The 26267-nt window shown below is 42.2% G+C and overlaps 1 protein-coding gene across 1 annotated transcript in view; it reads right to left on the bottom strand.

The window, feature by feature from the left end:
* Positions 1-2206: 2206 nt before the first annotated feature.
* LOC134223172 (zinc finger protein sens) overlaps positions 2207-26267 on the bottom strand; it is a 54525-nt gene continuing 30464 nt past the window's right edge. Inside the window, exons 5-6 of the mRNA XM_062702320.1 lie at positions 25882-26032; positions 2207-4205 (exon numbers count right to left, since the gene is read on the bottom strand). Of these exons, the coding sequence (XP_062558304.1) occupies positions 3721-4205; positions 25882-26032 (636 nt within the window). The 3' untranslated portion in view covers positions 2207-3720. The remainder of the gene's footprint in view (positions 4206-25881; positions 26033-26267) is intronic.

Raw genomic sequence — 26267 nt, 5'->3', positions numbered from 1 at the left:
GCTTCCGAGCCTCTTGAAAGGAGGCTTCCGAGCCTCTTGAAAGGAGGCTTCTGTTTGGCTCTTCTTCGGTGCGTGTGCACGCCACGGAGATCGGACGAGAAGAGGCCGAGTCATGGCTTGCTGCTCACCGATTGACACACTGAAGTGGTAATATATAATCACACGCTGATGGTAACTTACTCAAACCCCACATTCCCCTTATTCTCTCACAAAAAAGGAACAAAAAAATCCTTTAGCATAGGACGAATGTTTTTTTTTTCAAAGTCATTTTCGTAAGACATTTGAAAACTGAACTCCAAAATAAACTTGACTGACCCACGATTTTAAATTGCATAACAACGTTGGTATCTGGTTATTATGATGTTGATCACTCAAGGCACGTTATAGATCGCAGCAATAATCAAAATAACTTATTCTGCCCAATTAGTCCAACTATCAGACTCGTTTGTAGTAGCACCATCAAGCTGACCTACAACATGTCGATGTTAAACTTCCGAACAACCGCCTAGAAAATAATATTTATTTAATAAAGATAGCGATACCTCAATTTTAGATTTTTGGTAACTAGTACTATTATCCAACAACTCCAAACTAATAGCTTTGTGAAAGCTGGCAACGTTTTTTTTTAACTTCGTGAATTTTGGATATCTGATTCAACGGGCAATTCTGCTATGACTACTAAGTCAGTAAATCCCAAAATAAACTTCAAGATATGTAATCTATTTCGCTTTCCAAACATCTTTGTCGCATATGATAGTTCTGCATATCTCTCAGATTTCGTTAGAATAAGCTAAACACTGTCAATTATATAAATTTATGTTAACCAAAATCTATACTTCCCGGACTCACCCTGGGATTTTATAGATTGTCAATCCTTTTTTCGGCAGTCTCTCAGGCGCGCTTTACGGTTTTCCAAGCCACATTCCATTTTCCAGCGGTCTCTATAACACGCTTTGTGATTTTTCAAACCACAATCCATTTTCCAGCGGTCTCCCAATTTCGCTTTGTGATTTTCCAAAACACAATCCATTTTCCAGCGGTCTCCCAGACGCGGTTTGTGATTTTCCAAACCTCAAACCATTTTCCAACGGTCATCCCGGGGGTTTTGTGATTTTACAAACCACAATCCATTTTCCAGCGGTCTCCCAGACTCGCTTTGTGATTTTCCAAACCTCAAACCATTTTCCAGCGGTCATCCCGACGCGCTTTGTGATTTTCCAAACCACAATCCATTTTCCAGCGGTCTCTCAAACTTGCTTTGTGATTTTCCAAACCACAATCCATTTTCTAGCGGTCTCTCAAACTTGCTTTGTGATTTTCCAAACCACAATCCATTTTCCAGCGGTCATCCCGACGCGCTTTGTGATTTTCCAAACCACAATCCATTTTCCAGCGGTCTCCCAGACTCGCTTTGTGATTTTCAAACCACAATCCATTTTCCAGCGGTCATCTCGACGCGCTTTGTGATTTTACAAACCACAATCCATTTTCCAGCGGTCATTCCGACGCGCTTTGTGATTTTACAAACCACAATCCATTTTCCTGCGGTCATCCCGACGCGCTTTGTGATTTTACAAACCACAATCCACTTTCCATTTAAATACTGTATCTTTTCGCATATTAGCCACTTGAATTCAACTCACCTTTTGAAATCAGCGTCAGGATACAAAAACAACAACCTGGCAGGATCGCCAAAATGTGTGGCTCTTCTTCGCACGCCACGGAGATCGGACGAGAAGAGGCCGAGTCATGGCTTGCTGCTCACCGATTGACACACTGAGGTGGTAATATATCATCACACGCTGATGGTAACTTACTCAAACCCCACAGCTTCCGAGCCTCTTGAAAGGATGCTTCCGAGCCTCTTGAAAGGAGGCTTCCGAGCGTACAAACCACCTGGAAGGTTAATTTTTCCTAATATTTCATATTAGAGTATTACATACAAGATCACAGAAGAAGAAAGGAGAAGAAAATGACGGACCCCCTTCCCCCATAAGTGCTTACGTAATATGATATGTGTACGGTCCCTTATCTACTTACCACTTCACATAGTATGACGGAAAGGTAAAATATGTCCAATTGAAAATATGGAATTTCGGATAAAAAACAGAATATGTGGCATATTTTTCAAAAAAGTTTATTGATTTTAAGTGTATTATCCTATACACGTTTCTACATTGTATTAAAAATATACAACGACCAACTGCTTACTTTAAATTGAAAAAACTAAAATCTAACTTTCTAAGTAAAATAGTTTAAACACTAACTTGTCTCCTAATCTTGACTAATTGAACATCATCTATGGAATAAAAATGACAAAAAATGAATCCTATCAACATAAATTACTACTGGCTATTGAGCTAACAAAAATGTACAACTTAGACTACACCTATCTAAAAATACAAAAACTTATCACCTAATGTTCAATATTTGGATGATCATCGTTTCAGCTGATTTTCTCCCGCTCCCGCGTTCCCACCATTAGAATACTAAATAACAAATTTCGATTACGAACACAGATCCCGAAAAGGTTGCAAATTCAATATTTGAAACAAAACGAAATATGATTTAAGTAGAAAAGTAGTACGACTTTATAAAAAAAAAATAGAACGGGTTTGCGGTACGTTCGACAAGGGCGTAAAAGAAAAGTAAAAACAAACAGTTCTAAAAGAAAAGCAAGCATTTGACACAGTGTACAAGATTACAAAAGTGCTTTCGATTGTCGTCGGTTGTCGCGTTTACAAAATAGAGTCTTTGGTTCGGTAGCTGTTTAATGAATAAAAGTGTGCGAACTCCTCTATCCATGACTAAGTGCTGCTGTGGCGGCGGTGCAATTTGCTCCGGAAGGTTCTTCAAACGGTGTGAATTGAAGCTTACACGATTGAAATGCTGGGTGCTGTTTTTTTACAGTGTGTGGTTTGAAGTGCGAAGGACCTTCCGGTGCATTCTTCTACATCGTTTTCGGTAACAAAAGCGCCTCTCGTTTCCCCAGAGGAATCACCTTGAAAGGTGTTCCCGGATTGATTTTTGTTCTCCTATCTTTAACATATGAACAAGACTAGACATTATGTAAATATGTACGTGAAAGTTAGGTTCAGAAACTAGATTTTCCAATAAATTAAAATTATTTACAAGTTTGTAGAATTTGGTGTATGAAGCTTCGCTTTTTCAGAGTCGAGCCAAAAAAGGGTTTACTTCCCAGGATAGGAAGAGGCCGATTAGCTTTGGTTGGTCTAGATCAGAAAAATTAACTAATTACACCTAGGAATGATTAACTTAAACAGTACGTCTACAACTCGGTTGACCAGTACGAATACAATGTACAAATTAGCGTAGGTTAAGGAGATTTTCACGAAGTGATTCGTTTTCATTGTTTAAATTCGGATGCCCTTCGGTCTCGCTTCGCCGTCGCGAACAAGGTTAGGTTGGAAGAAGAAAGAACAAAGTGAAATCCGAATAAAGCCGAAACGTCATCTGACGCGTGTTCCGACGAGCGAGACGCAGTAGGCAAGGCGAAGCAGAAGCGCCCAAATTGAGCAACATCTGTTGTTGTCAGAATTTGTATCTCTTTTTTCTGCTTGTTCAAAATTTAAAAAAAAAAGTCATTAGACTCGGGGTTTGTGAAACGGACTGAGTGTGTTTCTGAAAAAAGGTAGGCTTAGGTAGGAAAATACACTAAATCGGCGTCATCGACGGGAGCCGGTCCCAGCTCGGGTAGAATCATGAACAACTGCTGCTAACTTCCATTTTAATGTCCGCGTGGTGATTGTGATTGTGATTGCGATGATGAGCTCCGACCGCGTGCTGGTGGCTTTGGTTGTGATGGAAGCCTGCTGCGGCAGCCGCCGCCACAGCCGCTGCAGCGACGGCCGCCATGGCCGCCGATTGATGACTCGTTGGCGAGCTGCGATGCAGGTCGGGACTGGAGGGACTACCGCCAGCACCCACAACGGTGATATTCGGCGATTTGTAGTCTTCGTTCGCCGGAAAAGTGGTGCTGCTGCCGTTCGGTGAGACACCGCTGCCAATGATTTCACCGTGTTGACCCTCGCGATGACGACGCAGATCCACTTTCCGCTGGAATGCTTTATCGCACAGCCCGCATGAAAAGGGCTTGTAGCCGGAGTGCTTACGCATGTGTGTGATGAGATTGGAACTTTGACTGAAGGCTTTGAGGCAGACGACACATTTGTGCGGTTTTTCACCTGGAAGAGAAGATAATGCAAGGGTGGTTTTAGTGAAATTGAAATCTAGTGATGAAGTGAATAGTTAAATCTGTCAACTGTCAATTGTCATTCTGTCATTAAATTTTAAGAAAATCCCGCTTGAAATTTTTAAATTATTGAGCTTTGATTTTGGGGTTCCAATATTACCGCTCCAACAAACTACTTCGTGTGCGGTAAACCTCGGCAGCACAAAAGACAAGCGCCAGTTCGAGTTTACAGTAAACACGATGTTCAGCCACTTGGTTCGGTCAATCCACCGTTCGTCGGCTGGAGCAAATCCAACTTGAAACGAGCGCAGCGGTAGTCCCGTTGTTTGCTTTTGTTCCCGCTAACCATTTAACAACCGATATCCTTATTTGGCACAATCGAGTCCCTTTGTATCACCGACGCGACCGACCGAACCCAACGACGACAAAACCCGCAACGATTCGATCCTGCTGACACAGATATAAATTCCGAACACTGACTGCGCCAACGACGCCAACCATTACCGCGCAGGGTTCGTTCTGATGTGGGACACCTGAAAAGCGTCACTCACTGGGGAAAGTGGCTGCAACAGGGAAGGGGTTCGGTGGAAAATTTATTAATCTGAGATAAGCTCGGCTACGAATGGGCATCGAAAGTGAAACCGAACGGGCGGTTCTTGGTCCCAATGGAGGCGGGAACCGTTTTCGGAGAAGAGTTCAGTAGAATTAAAATACAGTTCTCGACTGTTCAAATACAGTAACAAATAAGGCAAATTGGTTTCCACCGGTTTCTAATATTTTTACGTTCATTACAGTCAACCCTTTTTTTCGGTCTTATTTTTTAGCTGCCATTTAAATCTTTGGAATGGGTGAACAAATTTGAACAAATTTATTACCTCATTTCCTAATGGTCAGGAAACTCATAGCAACAACTCACTCTGGCAAACGGATGTCCACCAACCGTCCCATGGATTGAATGTTTATTCTAGATTTGCGTGTCAAGGATTCTTTTGGTTCGTCGATTATAATTGGAAAGTGTCTCATCATCCCCTTAATTTTCATTACTGTTCAACCCCAAAAATGGAATTCTAGATTGCGCCAACTGATGTGCACGTCAAGTGACAATAACAATCACATTTTTCTTCGTAAAGGACAGGGGGATGTATCTATTCCAGGCTTTGCTTCCAAACGAACAAAATTAAGCACTTAATTATTTATGATGATCGCGTTTCGTTCAAATCCGGCTTTCCAGGTGACCTACTGAGGGGTGATTCGACAGCGCGCGTTATGTCGGATTGTTCAAAGAGGTTCAAAGTAGTCGAAAATTTTGCTGGATGTGGATTTGAACAGATCGTCGTCAACGAACCATTTAACGAGGCAAAATATTTGTCTGGATTTGATCAGCCACCCGAGCAAAGGGAACAAAGGGACCGATTGTTTGCGGCTTTAGTACACGGCAAACTCGGCCTGGTAAGTACATATCGGTTATGTGTTCCTACAGCAATTGGTTCAATCACCCACTTGAGTCAACAGACTCCGAGGAGAGGGAGCGCTCGAGCAACGCCAGTCCCACGTCTATCGACTTGCTGGTAAGTCATTTCGACCGCCTCGCGACAGAGATGCGCGCAAATATTGACGCAATCCAGTGGCAATGATGCTGGAAGCATGAAATGGAAATTTTACATCGAAAATTCTTGCGTTGATCGCACCATGTATGAGTTGACAGACACACCATGTGACGCATAATAAGGCATCGCATGACAACATGCTTTGCATGTTGATCCTCGCACGCAGCTTGACGCTTGGGAATCAATCATAACACATTTTTAATACGATTATAATGTCTTGCCCGAGCAGAGAGGTGAGAGGTTTTTGACATCGGAAGGCCATCAGGCGGCAGTGATTGTGGCCGCAGCCGTGGTGGTAGGTCCTGGAATTTTTATGGTTTTGTAATTGTCCACGAAGGGAAGGATACATAAGCGCCATCGACGACGGTGGCAGAATTAGTCTGACACTTTAGAGGGTTTGCTGGATGCTGCTGGCACTGGTGGGTTCGTCGTTCTGTTCACTTATAACAGTGGCGGTTGAAGTCCTTTGATAAAGGAATTATCTCCGCAGTTATGTCGACACGCTAGCGGTGCACGCAATGGCTTTCAATTTCAGTCTCTTGGCAAATGATGCTTGTGTAGCATGTAAGTGAGTCCAGTAACAAGACAACACATTTCATAATAACGAAATCAAACTTAACTGGAATCGTTTATGTGAGGTTTGATATCGCAATGTTGTCTGCTAGTTGCTAAAATCGGTTTGATAAACCTCGCGTGGAAGAATCCTAGAACAGGACAACAATCAAACTCGTCGTTTTCTCAGACTAGCAATCTATCGCCAGTGCTCACAAAACTAACTGCAACAGCAACAGTGCATTGCAAATGTAGGTGAGGTGATTTAAGTTACTTCGTAGAAGTGTTTCAGTATGATAAATTATGCGGAGCTCATCTGAGGCTGGTGTTATGACGAGGATTTGGATTTTTACATAGGAGCTTGCGTTCACCAAGATTATGATCTCTTATGGGATAAAACAGATCTGTAATGTGCGCAAAACTAATGGACGCCTTCTTGGCTTGGCCTTTGTTATTAACAGCAGTAAGATTAAATTGTGAGAAGCGCCATCATCGACTTCACCCACCGATCGTCACCAAAAGCACATTTTGCGGGCCTGTCATAAGCGTAGATGAAAACGATTTTCGTGTAATAATGTGGAAATGAGCTTCGACGACAAAACGCATCATGATTTCGAAATTTCGAGCTCTTTGTCGACTTCTTCAAATCCGTTTACAATTCCCACTACAATCATGTAACATTGCTTTTTGCTCGTCCAACTTTCATTGTAGCAGGCATCACTGTCCAACTTTCTGTGTAGCAGACAATTTCGGATTATCAGAACGGATTTGTAATCCATTAATTATTCCAACACCACGAATCTAATGACGTACGTTAGCAATTGAGCATGCTCAGCTCTAGTTTAGGAGAAACATAGGTTGAGATTTTCTGACTGGCTTAAAAAATCGTTCCGCACTCATTTTACCTACGAGAGTGGTAAGTCATTTGGTTTAATGCCGTTTGCATGAAGGTCGATTGCCGGAACGGCTGTTTGGCATAATGTCGTTTAGTACAATAGTCATTTGGCATAATAGTTGCGTAACAAACAAACTATTCTTCATATATATTGCGCGTGTGTTTTTTTTAATTATTGTCGCTTTTACATCATAAGAGAGATGCAGTTTTTTATATCTGCATTTTCCTCTTACCATATCTTTTACTCGGAAAAAGACAAGAGATTATATGGTCCCTTCTTTCAATTCGGGCATTTACTCATTTTAAGACGAGGAAAGGTATGATTCCTTCTTTCAAGGAAAGTATTTGCCCGACTGAATACAAAAGATGATGTAATTCCTTCATTCAATTCAGGCATTTGCTCGGTTCGATGCAAGAGGAGATATGATCTCATCTTTGCGGGATTTTTTATTGTCTTTTTTAAGGAGACTTTCAGACCTAGGCTGGCTTTGAGGGATGACAGAAGGATGAGCAGAAGACAAGCCAAAATATCGGCACCAGCATTTCAAAAGGGCGAAACTGGATCATATCTTTCCTTGCCTTAAACCGAGCAAATGCTTGGATTAAAAAAAATATTCATAGCAGCACAAACATTTCAAAAGGGCGATTCTGCTTTTGTAAACAAGAGCTTCAATAAATGGCGCTGAATTGCGTGAGTGGGCACAATTGTGCCTACCAAAGACGTGAGAAGCTCTTGTTTACAAAAGCAGGCTCGCCCTTATGAAATGTTGGTCCTCTTCTCAAGAGGCTCGAAAGCCTCCTTTCAAGAGGCTAAGAAGCTTCCTTTCAAGAGGCCTGGAAGCCTCCTTTCAAGAGGCCTGGAAGCCTCCTTCAAGAGGCCTGGAAGCCTCCTTTCAAGATACCAAGAAGCCTCCTTTCAAGAGGCCCGGAAGCCTCCTTTCAAGAGGCTCAGAGCCTCCTTTCAAGAGGCTCAGGCCTCCTTTCAAGAGGCTCAGAAGCCTCCTTTCAAGAGGCTCAGGCCTCCTTTCAAGAGGCTCGGAAGCCTCCTTTCAAGAGGCTCAGAAGCCTCCTTTCAAGAGGCTCTGGAAGCCTCCTTTCAAGAGGCTCAGAAGCCTCCTTTCAAGAGGCTCAGAGCCTCCTTTCAAGAGCTCAGAGCCTCCTTTCAAGAGGCTCAGGAAGCCTCCTTTCAAGAGGCTCAGGAAGCCTCCTTTCAAGAGGCTCAGAGCCTCCTTTCAAGAGGCTCAGGAAGCCTCCTTTCAAGAGGCTCAGAGCCTCCTTTCAAGAGGCTCGAAGCCTCCTTTCAAGAGGCTCAGAAGCCTCCTTTCAAGAGGCTCAGGAAGCCTCCTTTCAAGAGGCTCAGGAAGCCTCCTTTCAAGAGGCTCAGGAAGCCTCCTTTCAAGAGGCTCAGGCCTCCTTTCAAGAGGCTCAGAGCCTCCTTTCAAGAGGCTCAGGAAGCCTCCTTTCAAGAGGCTCAGAAGCCTCCTTTCAAGAGGCTCAGGCCTCCTTTCAAGAGGCTCAGGAAGCCTCCTTTCAAGAGCTCAGGAAGCCTCCTTCAAGAGGCTCAGGCCTCCTTTCAAGAGACTCAGAGCCTCCTTCAAGAGGCTCAGGAAGCCTCCTTTCAAGAGGCTCAGGAAGCCTCCTTTCAAGAGGCTCAGAAGCCTCCTTTCAAGAGGCTCGGAAGCCTCCTTTCAAGAGGCCTGGAAGCCTCCTTCAAGAGGCCTGGAAGCCTCCTTCAAGAGGCTCAGAAGCCTCCTTCAAGAGGCTCAAGCCTCCTTCAAGAGGCTGGAAGCCTCCTTCAAGAGGCCTGGAAGCCTCCTTCAAGAGGCCCAGCCTCCTTTCAAGAGGCCTGGAAGCCTCCTTTCAAGAGGCCTGGAAGCCTCCTTCAAGAGGCCTGGAAGCCTCCTTTCAAGAGGCCTGGAAGCCTCCTTTCAAGAGGCTCGGAAGCCTCCTTTCAAGAGGCTCAGAGCCTCCTTTCAAGAGGCTCAGAAGCCTCCTTTCAAGAGGCTCAGGAAGCCTCCTTTCAAGAGGCTCAGGAAGCCTCCTTTCAAGAGGCCTCAGAAGCCTCCTTTCAAGAGGCTCGGAAGCCTCCTTTCAAGAGGCTCAGAAGCCTCCTTTCAAGAGGCTCAGGCCTCCTTTCAAGAGGCCTGGAAGCCTCCCTTTCAAGAGGCCTGGAAGCCTCCTTCAAGAGGCTCGAAGCCTCCTTTCAAGAGGCCCAAGCCTCCTTCAAGAGGCTCGAAGCCTCCTTCAAGAGGCCCGGAAGCCTCCTTCAAGAGGCTCGGAAGCCTCCTTTCAAGAGGCTCGGAAGCCTCCTTTCAAGAGGCTCAGGAAGCCTCCTTTCAAGAGGCTCAGAAGCCTCCTTTCAAGAGGCTCAGGCCTCCTTTCAAGAGGCTCAGGAAGCCTCCTTTCAAGAGGCTCAGAAGCCTCCTTTCAAGAGGCTCAGGAAGCCTCCTTTCAAGAGGCTCAGGAAGCCTCCTTCAAGAGGCTCAAGCCTCCTTTCAAGAGGCTCGGAAGCCTCCTTTCAAGAGGCCTGGAAGCCTCCTTTCAAGAGGCCTGGAAGCCTCCTTTCAAGAGGCTCAGAAGCCTCCTTTCAAGAGGCTCAGAAGCCTCCTTTCAAGAGGCTCAGAAGCCTCCTTTCAAAAGGCTTGAAGCCTCCTTTCAAGAGGCTCGGAAGCCTCCTTTCAAAAGGCTCAGAAGCCTCCCTTCAAGAGGCTCGGAAGCCTCATTTCAAGTGGCTCAGAAGCCTCCTTTCAAGAGGCTCGGAGGTATTCTTTCAAAAGGCTCGGAATCCTCTTTTCCAGAGGCTCGGAAGCCTTTTTTTTTCAAGAAGCTCGGAAGCCTTTTTTCAAGAAGCTTGGAAGCCTCCTTTAAAAAAGCTCAGAAGCCTTTTTTCAAGAAGCTCGGAAGCCTCTTTTCAAGAGGCTCGAAAACTTCCTTTGAAAAGGTTCAAAAGCCTCCTTTCAAGAGGCTCGGAAGATTCATTTCAAGAGGCTCAAAAGTCTCCTTTTAAGAGGCTCGAAGCCCTCCTTTCAAAATGCTCGAAAGCCTCCATTCAATAGGGCTCGAAAGCCTCCTTTCTAGAGGCTCGGAAGCCTCCTTCCAAGAGGCTCGGAAGCTTTCTTTTAAGAGCTCCCTTTCAAGAGGCTCGGAAGTCTCCTTTCAAGAGACTCGGAAGCCTCCTTTCAAGAGATTCGGAAGCCTCCTTTCAAGAGACTCGGAAGTCTCCTTTCAAGTGGCTCGGAAGCCTCCTTTCAAGAGGCTCGGAACCCTCCTTTGAAGAGGCTCGGAACCCTCCTTCCAAGATGCTAGAAAGCCTTCTGTCTAAGAGGCTCGGAAGCCTCCTTTCAATAAGGCTCGAAAGCCTCCTTTTAATAGGGCTCGGAAGCCTCCTTTCAAGAGGCTCGAAAGCCTCCTGTCAAGAGGCTCGGAAGCTTTCTTTTAAGAGCTCCATTTCAAGAGGCTTGGAAGTCTCTTTTCAAGAGGGTCGGAAGCCTTTTTTCAAGAGGCTCGGAAGCCTCCTTTCAAGAGGCTCGGAAGCCTCCTTTCAAGAGCCTCGGAAGCCACCTTTCAAAAGGCTCAGAAGGCCTCCTTTCAAGAGGCTTGGAAGCCTCCTTCCAAGAGGCTCGGAAGCCTCCTTTCAAGAGGCTCGGAAGCCTCCTTTCAAGAGGCTCGGAAGCCTCCTTTCAAGAGGCTCGGAAGCCTCCTTTCAAGAGGCTCGGAAGCCTCCTTTCAAGAGGCTCGGAAGCCTCCTTTCAAGAGGCTTGAAGCCTTCTTTCAAGAGAATCAGAAGACTCCTTTCAAGAGGCTCGGAAGCCTCCTTTCAAGGGGCTGGGGAGCCTCGTGTCAAGATACTAAGAAGCCTCCTTTCAAGAGGCTCCAGGAAGCCGCCTTTCAAGAGGCTCAGATCCCTCCTTTCAAGAGGCTCAGAAGCTTCCTTTCAAGAGGCTTAAAATCCTCTTTTCAAGAAGCATCGGAGGCCTTTTTCTAAGAGGCTCGGAAGCCTCCTATGAAGAGACTCGGAAGTCTTCTTTCAAGAGGCTCGGAAGCCTCCTTTCAAGAGGCTCGGGAGCCTCTTTCAAGAGGCTCAGAAGCTTCCTTTCAAGAGGCTCAGAAGCCTCCTTTCAAGAGGCTCAGGCCTCCTTTCAAGAGGCTCAGGCTTCCTTTCAAGAGGCTCGGAAGCCTCCTTTACGAAGGCTGAAAGTCCCATTTCAAGAGGCTCGGGAAGCCTCTTTCAAGAGGCTCGGAAGCCTCCTTTCAAGAGGCTCGGAAGCCTCCTTTCAAGAGGCTCGGAAGCCTCCTTTCAAGAGGCTCGGAAGCCTCCTTTCAAGAGGCTCGGAAGCCTCCTTTCAAAAGGCTCGGAAGCCTCCCTTCAAGAGGCTCGGAAGCCTCCTTTCAAGTGGCTCGGAAGCCTCCTTTCAAGAGGCTCGGAGGTCTTCTTTCAAGAGGCTCGGAATCCTCTTTTCCAGAGGCTCGGAAGCCTTCTTTCAAGAGGCTCGGAAGCCTCCTTTCAAGAGGCTCGGAAGCCTTTTTTATCAAGAAGCTCGGAAGCCTTTTTTCAAGAAGCTTGGAAGCCTCCTTTCAAAAAGATCAGAAGCCTTTTTTCAAGAAGCTCGGAAGCTTATTTTCAAGAGGCTCAAGAACTTCCTTTGAAAAGGTTCAAAAGCCTCCTTTCAAGAGACTCGGAAGATTAATTTCAAGAGGCTCGGAAGCCTCCTTTCAAGAGGCTCGAAACCCTCCTTCCAAAAGGCTCGAAAGCCTCCCTTCAATAGGGCTCGAAAGCCTCCTTTCTAGAGGCTCGGAAGCCTCCTTCCAAGAGGCTCGGAAGCTTTCTTTTAAGAGCTCCCTTTCAAGAGGCTCGGAAGTCTCCTTTCAAGAGACTCGGAAGCCTCCTTTCAACAGTTTCGGAAGTCTCCTTTCAAGTGGCTCGGAAGCCTCCTTTCAAGAGGCTCGGAACCCTCCTTTGAAGAGGCTCGGAACCCTCCTTCCAAGATGCTCGAAAGCCTTCTTTCTAAGAGGCTCGGAAGCCTCCTTTCAATAAGGCTTGAAACCCTCCTTTCAAAAGGCTCGAAAGCCTCCCTTCAATAGGGCTCGAAAGCCTCCTTTCAAGAGGCTCGGAAGCTTTCTTTTAAGAGCTCCCTTTCAAGAGGCTCGGAAGCCTCTTTTCAAGAGGGTCGGAAGCCTTTTTTCAAGAGGCTCGAAAGCCTCTTTTCAAGAGGCTCGGAAGCCTCCTTTCAAGAGCCTCGGAAGCCACCTTTCAAAAGGCCCAGAATACCTTCTTTCAAGAGGCTTGGAAGCGTCCTTCCAAGAGGCTCGGAAGCCTCCTTTCAAGAGGCTCGGAAGCCTCCTTTCAAGAGGCTCGGAAGCCTCCTTTCAAGAGGCTCAGAAGCCTCCTTTCAAGAGGCTCGGAAGCCTCCTTTCAAGAGGCTCGGAAGCCTCCTTTCAAGAGGCTCAGAAGCCTCCTTTCAAGAGGCTCGGAAGCCTCCTTTCAAGAGGCTCGGAAGCCTCCTTTCAAGAGGTTCGAAAGCCTCCTTTCAAGAGGCTCAGAAGCTTCCTTTCAAGAGACTCGGAAGCCTCCTTTCAAGAGGCTCGGAAGCCTCCTGTCAAGAGGCTAAGAAGTTTCCTTTCAAGAGGCTCGGAAGCCTCCTTTCAAGAGGCTCGGAAAGTTCCTTTCAAGAGGCTCGGAAGCCTCCTTTCATGAGGCTCGGAAGTATCCTTTCAAGAGGCTCGGAAGTATCCTTTCAAGAGGCTCGGAAGCCTCCTTTCGAAATGCTCAGAAGCCTCCTTTCAAGAGGCTCGGAAGCCTCCTTTCCAAAGGCTTGGAATTTTCCTTTAAAGTGACTCAGATCTTCAAAGAGTGTATGAGATTCCTTTAAAAAAACTTTCCTTATCGCATGACCAAATAAGAATCCTTTTACGAATACATTGACACGAAAATTAAAACTAGTGACCAATGCCAAATTTATTCAAAGCTGATTTATCTTGCTAGAAGGTGTGTCAGCACATATGCTACTATGCCAATCTACCATTATGCCAAACGACATGTTGTGCAATATGTGGAAGTTAAAATTGATCCAAATACATTTTGCTTATTGATCCATTATGAAATCATGAATGGTCTTGAAATACCAGGCAATCTGAAATGGATAAGCGGAGCTGCAGTAGAGCTAGCACTTTCTATCTCCCGGATTAAATCTGACTGACTGACAGCTTTCTTCCATAACATAAGTGCACAGCCAGCTTGTACAGTGATCGTTCGATAATTGGGGCACGACCTTACCCCAACTAGCGAATGTCGTTCGCTAATTGGGGCATTTTGACAAACGTCAATGTTGTTTACTTTTTGAATTGATCGAAGGAAAATCGAAGAAAAATTGAGAAATCGAACCTTAGATGCCTTTCGCCATACTGATTTCAGAAAGTTAACTCCTAGTGTGCCGCTGTAAGCATGCTCACAGCAGGCGATATTTTGCCGTTTGTCACTATTTGGAGCCTTCTGTACATTGTGGTTATGCAGTCCCTCCCGGTCCTTGGCACTCTGAACGAAAAACTTTAACAGATTCAACTTTTTGGCCTCCACTCTGACCGATTCCGCATTGGGATTCCGCTTAAACGCTTCCACGACATGCTTGTGATCCTGACCACTAATAGAACATCAATTCTTAACGCATTTCTCCTTCCGCTCGATGCTCAGAGTTTCGTAATAATATTTATTCGCACAGCTCACCGTTGACTGCATGATTCCGCGCTGTTTTCGATGTCTCGATGAGAGAGTTTTTCATGTGCTTACGCAAAATCAATTTTCGCCGTTGCTTTCGGATGACGCCATTTACTACAATTTTTGAAAAACTGACAGCGATGAAAATACACTCTAAGCTATTTCTACCTTAGTTTTTATGAGAAAATACCCAAAAGGTTCCATATGCCCTAGCAATCGAGACAGTTCCATTTTATTTTCAATATTGATGAAGTTATCAATGAGTTGGGAAGAACTTTAATGAGATATAGTTGAAAATATAAGCCATGCACTAAGACTTGAAATTCTTTGCAATTTCCTTAGAAAACTTTGGCAAAACATACTTTTGCATATAAACTATAAAGACGGATCCATTAAAAACTGGAAAACGATCCATAAATCACATCTGAATGTTCCTTAAAATGCTACCATAAATCCATAAAATAGTTAATGAGATTCCATAAAGAATAATTTTTCGATCCATAACTAAGCTAAAATTTAGCAATTAATTGGGAAATATGTTCCATTAACATGGTCAAGAAAAACAATACAATTCTTGCTATTTTCCCATGAAAATATGACAAATGATCCATAAATCTTTGGAAAATGATCCATAAAAACTATATTTTGATCCATAAAACTTCAAATTTGCGCATTTTTTATCGTGATGATGATCCATAATTTCAGTAATATGATCCATAATTTTAGTCATATGATCCATAATTCTGGCCATTTGATCCATAACTTTGTTCAAATGATCCATAGTTTTGGTGATATGATCCATAAATTTTGATAAATGATCCATAGATTTTATAAAATGTGTGGATCAATTAATATAGTTCCATTGGCCTTCTTTCCAAGCATTATGGATCACATTATCAAAATTATGGATCATATCACCAAAATTATGGATCATATGGCTGAAATTATGGATCATCATCAGGATATAAATTGCGCAAATTTGAAATTTTATGGATCAATATATAGTTTTTATGGATCATTTTTCAAAGTTTTATGGATCATAAAAATATTCTTTATGGAATCTTTCGAACTATTTTATGGATTTATGGTAGCGTTTTATGGAACATTTAGATGTTATTTACGGATCGTTTTTCATTTTTTTATGGATCGTTTTTCCACATTAAACGGTGCAAAGTAAGGGCTGCCTTCACAGAAAGTTTCAGTCAATTTAATCTTCAAACCTAGATCCCTAAACTCTCCTATCCACTTAATACAAATTGACCAAAACGCTAGACTCTTATCGCGGAACAATATAAAACTCATTTAGCAACCACCTCTACCTTGTCCTGAAGGGTAACTGTTCCAGTTTATTGTCCAAATGTCGAGTGGAAGTGAACCGTCTAAACAACAAATGAGTAGAAAAAAAAGTCTCCATTTTTGACATTTTTTCGAGCAGTGAGTGCTCGCTACATCAAGAACCACTGAAATTAGAGCTTCAGTTTTTTTTTCGTCTCCAGATACCACAAGTAAGATGGAAATTGGCACAGCACCCCTACCGGTCCCTACCATATCGAAAACTTTGAAAACCCATGCCACAACAGCTCCACCTCGCCATGTATGTAAACACGTTCGCGCGCGTGCAATATGTGATACATAAACAGACATCAATTAAGTTAATTAAATCAAGATACAAACCACGGCGGTCGTCGTCGCTGTATGTTGTCGTAAAGTGTTCAACCCATTATTGTGGCAGAAAGTGGGCGACGCGGCGACCAGCATGTGTATGCAAACGATCGCAAATGTGGATAAAAAACCAGCCTATTTGAATGAATATGTTGTAGTGGGAATAAAATAAATACTTTTTTCAATAAAAGGAAACAAACAAATTATTTGAAATATGTTTTTTTTCAACTATTTATAAGTAAAATCTAAAAAAATAATGAAATTATGTACAAAGCTATAGGAAAAAAATAGGTTAATCCACAAAGGGTGGACCCTGAGCAAAAAACAACATTTTTCAATAAGATAACGAGAAAGGGAAAAACAAAATTTTAAAATTTTGTTGATTTGATTTAAAAATTTGTTTATTATTTTTATTTTGTTTTAATTGGCTTTTTAGTAATTTTGGTTGATTTTGTATTGTCCAATTTCAAATTTATCATGGGAACAAATATACTCAAACCATATTTGTGTAACATTAATACGGCTATCATCGGCACCCGCTTGTTTGCTACAGCCACGTGCGTTTGACTGCATAATAACGACAACACGGTACCATTTTCAGATTTACTTCAATTCTGGCTGTCGTCGTGCCGACATGTCACATATGTGTGTTTCATACATAATAGTGATTATCGCGTCATGCCCCCCATCAGCCAATCGTTCGTTCGCCCATAGTTCAAACCCAGCAACTGTGATGGGTAATTTACCGGTACGAAATGAAACATCCTTGCTGCGGTTCACAACCAGCAGCCAGAACGGTAATTCGATTTTAATTGTTTTGGTGAAATCATAAATTTATGAAGGTTTATGGCTGCAGAACAATCTAATGGAATTGGATTTTCCTTGACGATGCAAGTAGGCTGAAGTTTTGATTGATTTTTTTTTTTGCTTTTGATTATAGTAAGTAACTTCAGTTTCTCACGGTCCATTGCTGCCAGTTTGATTTTTGAGTATATTTGTATTGTTGGCAACACTATTTCATTCTATCTTTACTGTCGAGTGATCGAATGTCCCGAAAAATATCATTATTTTGTGGCAAAACGTTGTACTGCAACCAAAACACAGAAAAAAAAACATAATCAGAACCAACAGAAGGAAGCGCCCTCTTTGTCCAATTTATTCGACAACAACGAAAAGGCAGTTGTTTTCCGGTTTGCGGTTTGCATGTTACCATGTTGTTCCTATTCATTACGACCCGGTGGAAGCCATTAATTTGCAAGCCAAATTCATTCGTTACCGAGTCGGGAGTGAGTGTTAAAACCATTTAGGTCTTTTCGAAAATTATTGCACGCTTTGTCTTTGCTCTAGCTGCTGCTGCTAGCTGGGACAACTAAAACTAATGAAGCAATTTATCCACGAAGCTCGGAAATCTGACTCACCGAAAAGCCACAGCAGCCGGGGACTTAGAATTCGAGAGCCCGCGCAGATGAATGGACTGCTCGGACCCAAACAGCAGGGGCGCCATCTGCTCTCTCTTCTATACGCTGCTGCCCCGATGTATTCTCGCTTTGTGAACAAATTTCGCCGTACCTCAAATCCACCGCCCGCACCCCCACCAAGGCGAGTCAAGGACCCAACCACGGCGGACCCCTTTGACCACCACCGATCGATGCGCTGGACGGACGATCGTCGTCTCCGCTCGGCGAAGCCTTGGGGCGCTTTACAGATTTTCTGTTTATCCTCGACCGTTTCAGGAAGCGGACAGCGACAGCGCGCGGAGAGGCGGCGGCAGCTGAAAATCCCTGCCACCAGGCACACGAACGGCAGCCGCAGAAATAAAAAAAAATGATGTTGGCTCGTGCTTTTCATTATTCATTCTTGGGTGCGCAAAAAAGGGTAGACCGCAAAAATGAGGGCTACAACACGATGAGTCTTTTCGGTTTGCTGCGGTTCCAAGCAGCACCGCCAGTTCAAGAATCTGCAAAGATGAACAGCAGTGGCAGATGCTGCTCATCTGGCCGGCGCGGTTCGGACAGTGAGTCACGAAGAGGTTGGGAACTTGGGCCTGTTGAAGCTTACTGTTCTGGGTTCTGCTGGATTGGGATTGGATTGGATTTGGATTGGCTTTAGATCTGTTGGATGACACTTTTTTTTAGTTTCTTCACCAATTTTGTCTTTTCGTCAAGAAAACTTATTTGCAATGCCTCTGAACGAATTTAAAACCATGGTAGACAGTTTTGGGCACCCCGTACAATTAAGTACTCTTGGAATTCCTGTGCAGTGTAATTTATCTAATAAATCATCTAAGAGTCCCCGCAAAAATTGCTTTAAAATATGCTTGAGAAAAATAATTTTTGTTTTTTATTTACTAGTTGTCCCAGCAGACGTTGTCTTGCATAGTTGGCGACAATACGCGTCACGATCTGTTGAAGCGAAATTTTCATTCGAATCTAAATTTAGTTTTTCAAAATTTACTCAATTTTATTTGTGATTTGCGCATGAGGAAATATCATATAGACCCGTCGGAAACTATAACGAACATTTCTGCTGAATGAATAAAGAAAATCCATTCAGTTATTTCCGAGTAATGTTCCCTAGAAAGAGCAAAAGCCTTTTCTGGAATTTCTGCGGAAGTTCATTTGGAAATACTTGCGGAACTTAATCTGAAAATTACTTCAAAAAATACTATAAGAATTTCTACGCTGATTTCTTCCAGAATTCCTCCGATCTTTGGGCATTTTTATGCAATTCCGTTGAGAATTCCTTACTCAGAAAAATCTTTCGTAAATTTCTTTTGATTTTGAATATTTTAAACTTCCAAGCATTAGAAAATGGTGTAGCGAAAAGATACAGGGCTCTCGATTTAAAGATCGTGAGTTTGATTCCCCCTCTGATATAATTGTACAATATTTAGTTTAACGGGCTTGGTGGAAATAGAGACCACACAGTTTCCATCCTTTGCTATACCACGCTATACCTTCATTCGGTTGTATACTATTTCGCCGAAAAACATCTCGCGGAATTTTTTTTCGCGGTACGACATTTCACGGAATGTATCAACTCTCCGAAACACATTTCGCGGAATGAACCTTTTTTCCGAAAGCCATTTCGCGGAATGTACCTTTTCACCGAAAATCATTCCGCGGAATGCCATTTGGCGGAATTCATGCAATTTAATGCAAAACCGAACCCAACCCCTACCCGAGAATTTTTGCATTCGTAAACCCGTACTCGACCTGAACCCATCATTATTTAATTATTTAAGCCCACACAAAAGTTTTCACCGGAAAATTCATACTAGATATTTTCTGGTTCTCTTTAAATTGAAAAAATGTAAGCCCAAACAACGAACTAGCCTCACAATTAACAAAACTGAATAAAATAATTTTCAGTATTTTATTTTTTAAACCTGTAACCGATATTGTACTAAATTTTCAAGCCCGAACTCGACCCAAACCCGAATCGAACCCAAATCGGGTTCGATTCGGGTTGCGAGTTTCAAAACCTGAAACCCCACCATATCTACTGTCCGGTATGAGGCGAAAGGAGTTACTAATGTCTTCTTTCAAAGAACACGTCTTCCCGGTATAAGGCGAAGGGAGAGGTAACGCTTTCTTTAAATGGATGCATTTGTCCGGTAAAAGGCGAATGGAGTTGATAATGTTTTCTTTCAAAGAACGCGTCTGTCCGGCATGAGGCGAAGGGAGGGGTAACGCCTTCTTTAAATGGATGCATCTGCCTGGTATAAGGCGAAGGGAGGGTTAACGCTTTCATTAAATGGATGCATCTGCCTGGTATAAGGCGAAAGGAGTTGATAATGCCTTCTGCCCGGTTTAAGGCGAAGGCAGAGGTAACGCCTTCTTTAAATGGATGCATCTGCCCTGTATAAGGCGAAGGGAGAGGTAACGCCTTCTTTAAATTGATGCATCTGCCCGCTATAAGGCGAAAGGAGTTGATAACGCTTTTTTAAATGGATGCATCTGCCTGGTATAAGGCGAAGGGAGGGGTTACGCCTTCTTTAAAAGAACGTATCTGCCCGGTATAAGCGAAAGGGAGGGGTAGCGCCTTCTATAAATTGATGCATCTGCCCAGTATAAGGCGAAATAAGTTGATAATGCCTTCTTTAAAAGAACGCGTCTGTCCGGTATAAGGCGATGGGAGGTGTAACGCCTTCTTGAAATGGATGCATCTGCCCAGTATAGGGCGAAGGCAGAGGTAACGCCTTCTTTAAATGGATGCAGCTGCCCGGTATAAGACGAAATGAGTTGATAATACCTTATTTAAATGAACGCGCCTGCCCGGTATAAGGCGAAAGGAGGGCCTGCCCGGTATAACGTCTTCTTTAAATGGGTGTATCTGCCCGGAATAAGAAGCAATTGAAATTTTGAAAACTACTTCTAAATATTCTGGGAGGCCTTCCTTAGCCGTGCGGGAAGATGCGTGGCTGCCAAGCAAGACTATGCTGAAGGAGGCTGGGTTCAACTTCTGGCCCAGTGTAGGAAATTTATCGAAAAATTTGTTTCGGCTTTTTAGGTAAAAAAGTTTAAACGTGTTAATCTCGTGTTTAACGAACGCAAAAAAAATGGTAACCAGGTTTAGAAATCTCGCAGGTAATAATTGTAGGAATGTTGAATGAACAAAGGCTATTATTATTAATATTCCGCGAAATGGTGCATTCCGCGAAATGGTACATTCCGCCAAAAGTCATTCGGCGAAAAGGTACAAACCGCCAAATGTCGTACCGCGAAAAGTTACAAACCGCCAAATGTTATTCCGCGAGATGTTCAACCGCGAAAATGAATTCCGCGAAATAGTTTTCGGTGAAATGTTATACAATCCCTTCATTCAACTATTCTAACATTCTGTTAGTATTGGAAATGGAAGGAAAGCTCGTTTCCTATAAATAATCAAATTATTCCTATCACATTGACGAATCTCTGTCATGGAACCTAACTAATTCTGCATGAACTCGTGGCAGGTGCAGAAGTATACTCGGCTTACAATAGGCGAGTCACTGCATCATCATTTCCTCCCCATCCCCGATCACTATAAGCACGTAATTGACCATTGCAAAGTTCAGAGCTATCGAATTGTGCACATTGAGGTAAGAAAGCAATTCCCATGCTCCATTGGTTCCCGATGCAATTGCGTTTGTTCTGGTCAATCACGGAGTAGCAACTACGAAATGTACGGTCGTCAAGCTCAAGCTCAATTTGAATTTTCAAATGTTCCAAACTCGAAATTGTTTCCAGTAAATCCTCATACAATTCCTGAGGAAATTCCTCTGGGAAACCGTGCTTCTAATAGCCGTAGAAATTAACTTCTTCTAGAAAAATCTCTCCAGGAAATTCTTCCACCAATTCCCAGAGAAATTTCTTCGGGAATTCTTTTAAATATTCTCTTTGTACATTCTCATACATGTTTCTTTTATCTAGGAACTGCAAATGTTGCTCCTGGAGTTTCTGCCGGAATGCATTTGTAATATCTTGCGTAAATTCGCCCAAGAAGTTTTGCAAAACAAATTTCCGGAAATTCCTTTGATTTTTTTTTTCGAAATTCTCAGAGAATTACTCCAAAAATTCCTTTATAACCTTTTGCAATAATATCTTTCTTTGACTTTGAAATTAGTTTGAAGTTTAGCGGTCCGATAACTGCCGCCAACTATCGAACTGCAGTAAAAATGTATTGCAGTAAAATGACTTGCAGTTATCGAACGTTTGTATATTGAGCAGTGTTGTAAAATGTCATCTGCATGTCATTCGACTAATTTGCTCAGAACCTTTTTTAAAATCTTAATTGATCTCATTTTTTATTAATTCATAGCCCTGGAGCGATCATATATGTTTGTCTATAGATACATCCCAAGTAACATTTTTAGTTTTATAATGCTCTTGAAGACCATTATCTTCAAGAGCATTATAAAACTAAAAATGTTACTTGGGAATGACCTAAAAACAAAATCTGAGGATAGATAATAAACTCTCTTCAAAACGTATTTTGTCATTCCGAAAAAAAAATCCAAAGATTTCGGGTTGAAATCCAAAGAATTTCTCGTTGAATCCAATTTTCGAACGGAAAAGAGTCGTTCGGCTGAAGGCTGAATACCAAAAGTTATTCGGCAAAATATGTCATTTGAACAAACAATCCTTTAGGCCAAAACCCATCTGGCTGAACATCATGTGTCCGAAATGGAAAGCATCCAGAAACGTTTTGTCAGATTCGCATTACGACGGCTGCCATGGACCAATTCCGATAACCTGCCTCCGTATGAGTTCTCTCTAAACGCCAAACGTATTTTTAGCGACTTTTTATTTTTGACATAATCCGCGACAACATTGACTGCAGTAGCGTGCTGCGGGAAATCAATTTCCACGCATCAAGCCGCCGAATACGCAATCCTCAATTGCTTTGGTGCACTGCACTGCTTACGGTTACAACAAACCTCTTGACAGATGTTGTCTTGAGATTGTTTAACGATGTATGTGATATGTTTGATTTTAATGTTAGTAAACTTGTCTTCAAAAATAGGATTAACATTCTTTAGTCTGCGTGGTTTTGAATCAAAGATGAAATAAAAATAAAAATGTCGTTTGACCGAAAAAGATGGCTGATCAAAATGATCTTGTTGGAATGCCATTTTGCTGAAATGGAAATACGGCCGCAAGTGCCGTTTGACCGAACTGGTCATCCGAATTGGTGAAATCCCCGAAAATGCCGTTTGGCCGAAATGATCCTTTTGAACGAGCAGACATTTTTGGCCATAATCGCGGTTCAGCATATGACATTTTCAACCATATGATTCGTTCGGTCAAATGGCTCTTTCTGTCAAACGTCAATTTTTGCCAAACGGTCAAACAACCTTGTCGGCCAAACGACTTTTTCAGCCAAATGATCTGCTCAATCAAATTACCTTTACGGACAAACGACCATTTCGGCTAAACAGCATTCTCTGCCAAATGATTTGTTAGGGCAAACGACTTTTTCGGCGAAATTACCAGTTCGCCCGAAGGTTTTTTTAATGAATACTGCCACAAATTTCCCGTAGCAATCTGGAACAATTTCCCATCCATGGAAACTGAAGAAACTCCTGGGTATCCTAAGAACTTTTCCGCTAAAATAAAAAAAATACCTTGATACGTTTTCAATTGGAAATTAAAAACAATTTTCCTTGGGAATTCCAAAGAGCTTCCTTTGAAAATTCTTCAGAGTTTCTCATGAAAATTCAAACAATCCTTAGTGGAAATTTCAAAGATACTTTGCTGATATCGTTAGCATGCAATCTTGCATCACAGCAGCAGCTTTTGAAAGACCTGCTTATGGGGAGTTACGAACATTGACGAGAAACGTGGAAATCCCGTACAACATGAGCTTGTGATCTTCCGTCGATTAAACATTCCAGAACATACTCCCGGAATACGATAGGATACTCGCTTGGTTCAGTTTGATTCATAGTAGCTAAGTGAACATGCATTTGGTGATACAGTTGCGGAATTTTCACTTAATCAGCATAAGTAAACACTTTTTCAATTAGTTATGATTAATAGGCCTGTCTGATGAGCAGCTTGAAGTAGCTTGAAGTTATTCCCGTCCCGATCATATACATTTGTTGACAATAAAGAACGAGCAGGACAGGAGAAACTTTGAGCGGCTTCAAGTTGCTCACTGGTCAGCACTAATCAGATCCACACTAAAACTCTCAAACGTCTATGCCACGCAAGTGAAAAATCAAATGAAAACAAATGTTTGTTTTTTTTCATTCTATGATGCCTTTCTTGTTCTGCCGTAATCTGAAAAAGTGACGTATACGCCATTTTCCAAAAATGATGTAAACGAGTGCTACTCATCGTGCTCTTTAACAGAAAAATGGAAAACATGCATGTTGTAAAATGGCTGTTACGTCACTTTTCAGATTACGGCAGTGTTGGTCCCCGGTAAAAAATTGATTTTATTTTTGAGGAAATGTTATTTCGGTTAAATTTTTCCGGATAACTGTTAAGCTAGGGAATTCATATTATGCTTAAAGTCTATTATGATTACCATACATTTCGCTAGACGTCCATTGTGTCAGATGACCGTTGAGCCTAACGCCCGTTGTATGTACTTAACGTCCGCTATGCCTAACGTTCGTTATGCCTAACGTCTGTTGTGCCTAACATCCGCTGCGCCTAACGTCCGTTGTGCTTGACGTCAGTTGTGCCTAACATCAATTGGGCCTTAAATCTGTTGTACCTAACATCAGTTGGGCCTAAATTCCGAAGTACCTGTGGTCGGTTATTCCTGACGTCCATTGTGCCTAACGTCTGTTGAGCTAAACACCCGTTGTGGCTATCATCTTTTCTCCGTTTTTTTGCGGGGAAATCATATTTCAAGGCAATTTTACTTTTGGGAAAATGTAATTTTCGGGAAATTTTTATTTCCGAGCAAATGTTGAACTACGTCTGTTGTGCCCAATGTCCGATGCTCCTAACGTCCGTTGAGATTACCGTCAGTTGTGCCTAACGTATGTTGTACTTTACATCAGTTGTACCTAACGTCCGTTGTGCCTAGCGTCAGTTGGGTCTAACGTCCGTTGTGCCGTCCCTAACGTGTGTTGTGTTTAACATCCGTTGTAACCTACGTTTATTTTACCGTGCCTAAGAGTAAAATCGGCAGTGATTCAAATCGTTCGGGGCTGTCAGTTTGTAAATGAATCTGAAACATTCCTTTTCCCAGCAGCTGTTCTAGATTCATTTTTTATACAAGTCAACTGTCAAACAAATTAAAACTTGTATAACGCTCAGTTCTATTTCCTGCAAATTTAAACCACTTTTTTTTGTTGTTTTGGTGCACGAATGCGTCATTTTATCTACTTTGCCATTCCCGATCAGGAATACATAACAAAATTATAACTCAATTCTATCAATGGTTGTTTTTTAAAACAACGTGTGTTATAATTAGATAATTCGATAAAAATGTGTCTTCGGCCAGTTTTATTTCATATCAAAATTATAACAACTTCAGTTATGTATATTTACACAAAATAATTGCCTAAATTTTTTGATATTGGAAAAAAGCGGAGGTAATCCCCTCCAGTATAACTTGAATCAATGTTCGATGTTAATAGCTAGTACAAAGTTAATTGCCTACATTATGGATGGAAATCCGGCGTTGTAGCGTACCACATTTTTATATGTGATGTAGGCAATTACCATGAAAGTTGATTTTTGTACCTCATAATCATATCAACGGTTGTTATAATGTTGAAATGAAGGTAACAACCTCTGATATAATTATGTTACGGCTAGAGGGAATTTTGATATAATTTTTGTTATTTTAACAACTAACCAGCCAATTTTATAACACATTTTGTTACATTATTTTTCTGAAATAAATAACTCCTCTTGTTATAATTTTGTTATGCATTCTTGATCGGGTTACTGCACCTTTCTTGGCAGCAACATAATGATTTCTTTTAGGTATTCGAAATTTTGAAAAACATGAATGAAATACTGCTGGGGAACCAACGAGTTTGTTCTATTTTGCTCCAGATTCAAACTAGAATAGTGGTCGAAAATTTGGAATGAAACTGGATCACTACTGATTTCACTCTAACGTGCGTTGTGCCTATCGTCCAGTTTCACCTAACATTCTTGCGGAAATTCCTCTAGAAAGGAATGGATTTCTTATGGCTAATCATTGCACAAATTTCTCTGTAATTAAAAAAAATCATATAGTACATCCTTCAGTAAAACCTCTGGATATTCCTGAGGAAAAATAACCTGGAAGTACGAAAGTTTTTCCTGGAAAAATAATCTAATAATCTAATTCTCACAAAATCCTTCGGACATTACTCCGTAATTTGCTTCAAAAAAATTTTTTTTTCTGAAATGTCTCCCAAAAGTTCTTTTGGTATTTTTGACTAAATTCTGAAATATCTCCGTAAGTTATATAGAAATTTTTTGACTGAATTCCCACTAAAATTCGTGTGATAATTCCTTCAGAAATTCCTCCCTTCATTATCCAAGAAATTCATTCGTAAGTTTTTTCGGAAACTCGAGAGAACTCTAATTCGGGAATTGTATTAAACTTCAACGATTTAATCTGAAAATGCTTAGAATTGGTTTTAGGTCGGCTTCATTTAGTTATTAAAACTATTTACGCCTGAAATTGCTCAAAAATTCATCCAAATTCGTCAACGTCAGAAAAGTCGCATCATGTCCCATGTGATCCGAATCAACCCATCCCTTATCCGCCAGAAATAAGAACAAATTACAATACTCACCGGTGTGGATGTAGGTGTGCTTCTTCATGTCGGATTTTTGGTGGAACCGCTTGCCGCAGTACTGGCACGGATAGGGTCGGGTGTCGCTGTGGATCAGCAGATGAGTCGATAGCGTGCTGGAGCGTTTGAACGTTTTACCGCATTGTTTACACTGAAAGGGAGCGAACAAAAGAGAAAGAGCCCCAATGCGGGGTGGAATAGTTAGCGTAAGGGGGCCTAAAATTAACTGATTAATTTGCATTTTTTTCTGTCTCTCTCTGCCTCGTTCAGGCAGCGATACACTGCCGGCATGGTCCTGGAATAACCGCACGATTAGCACGTACATATTTGATGTAGATAGGAATAACCGTCGAGAAACGAGCCGTTCCGATCGGGATCATTTGAAT

Source organism: Armigeres subalbatus, chromosome 3 (genome assembly GCF_024139115.2).
Source record: "Armigeres subalbatus isolate Guangzhou_Male chromosome 3, GZ_Asu_2, whole genome shotgun sequence".
Lineage (NCBI taxonomy): Eukaryota > Metazoa > Arthropoda > Insecta > Diptera > Culicidae > Armigeres > Armigeres subalbatus.
This window is presented reverse-complemented; position numbering and strand designations above follow the sequence as displayed.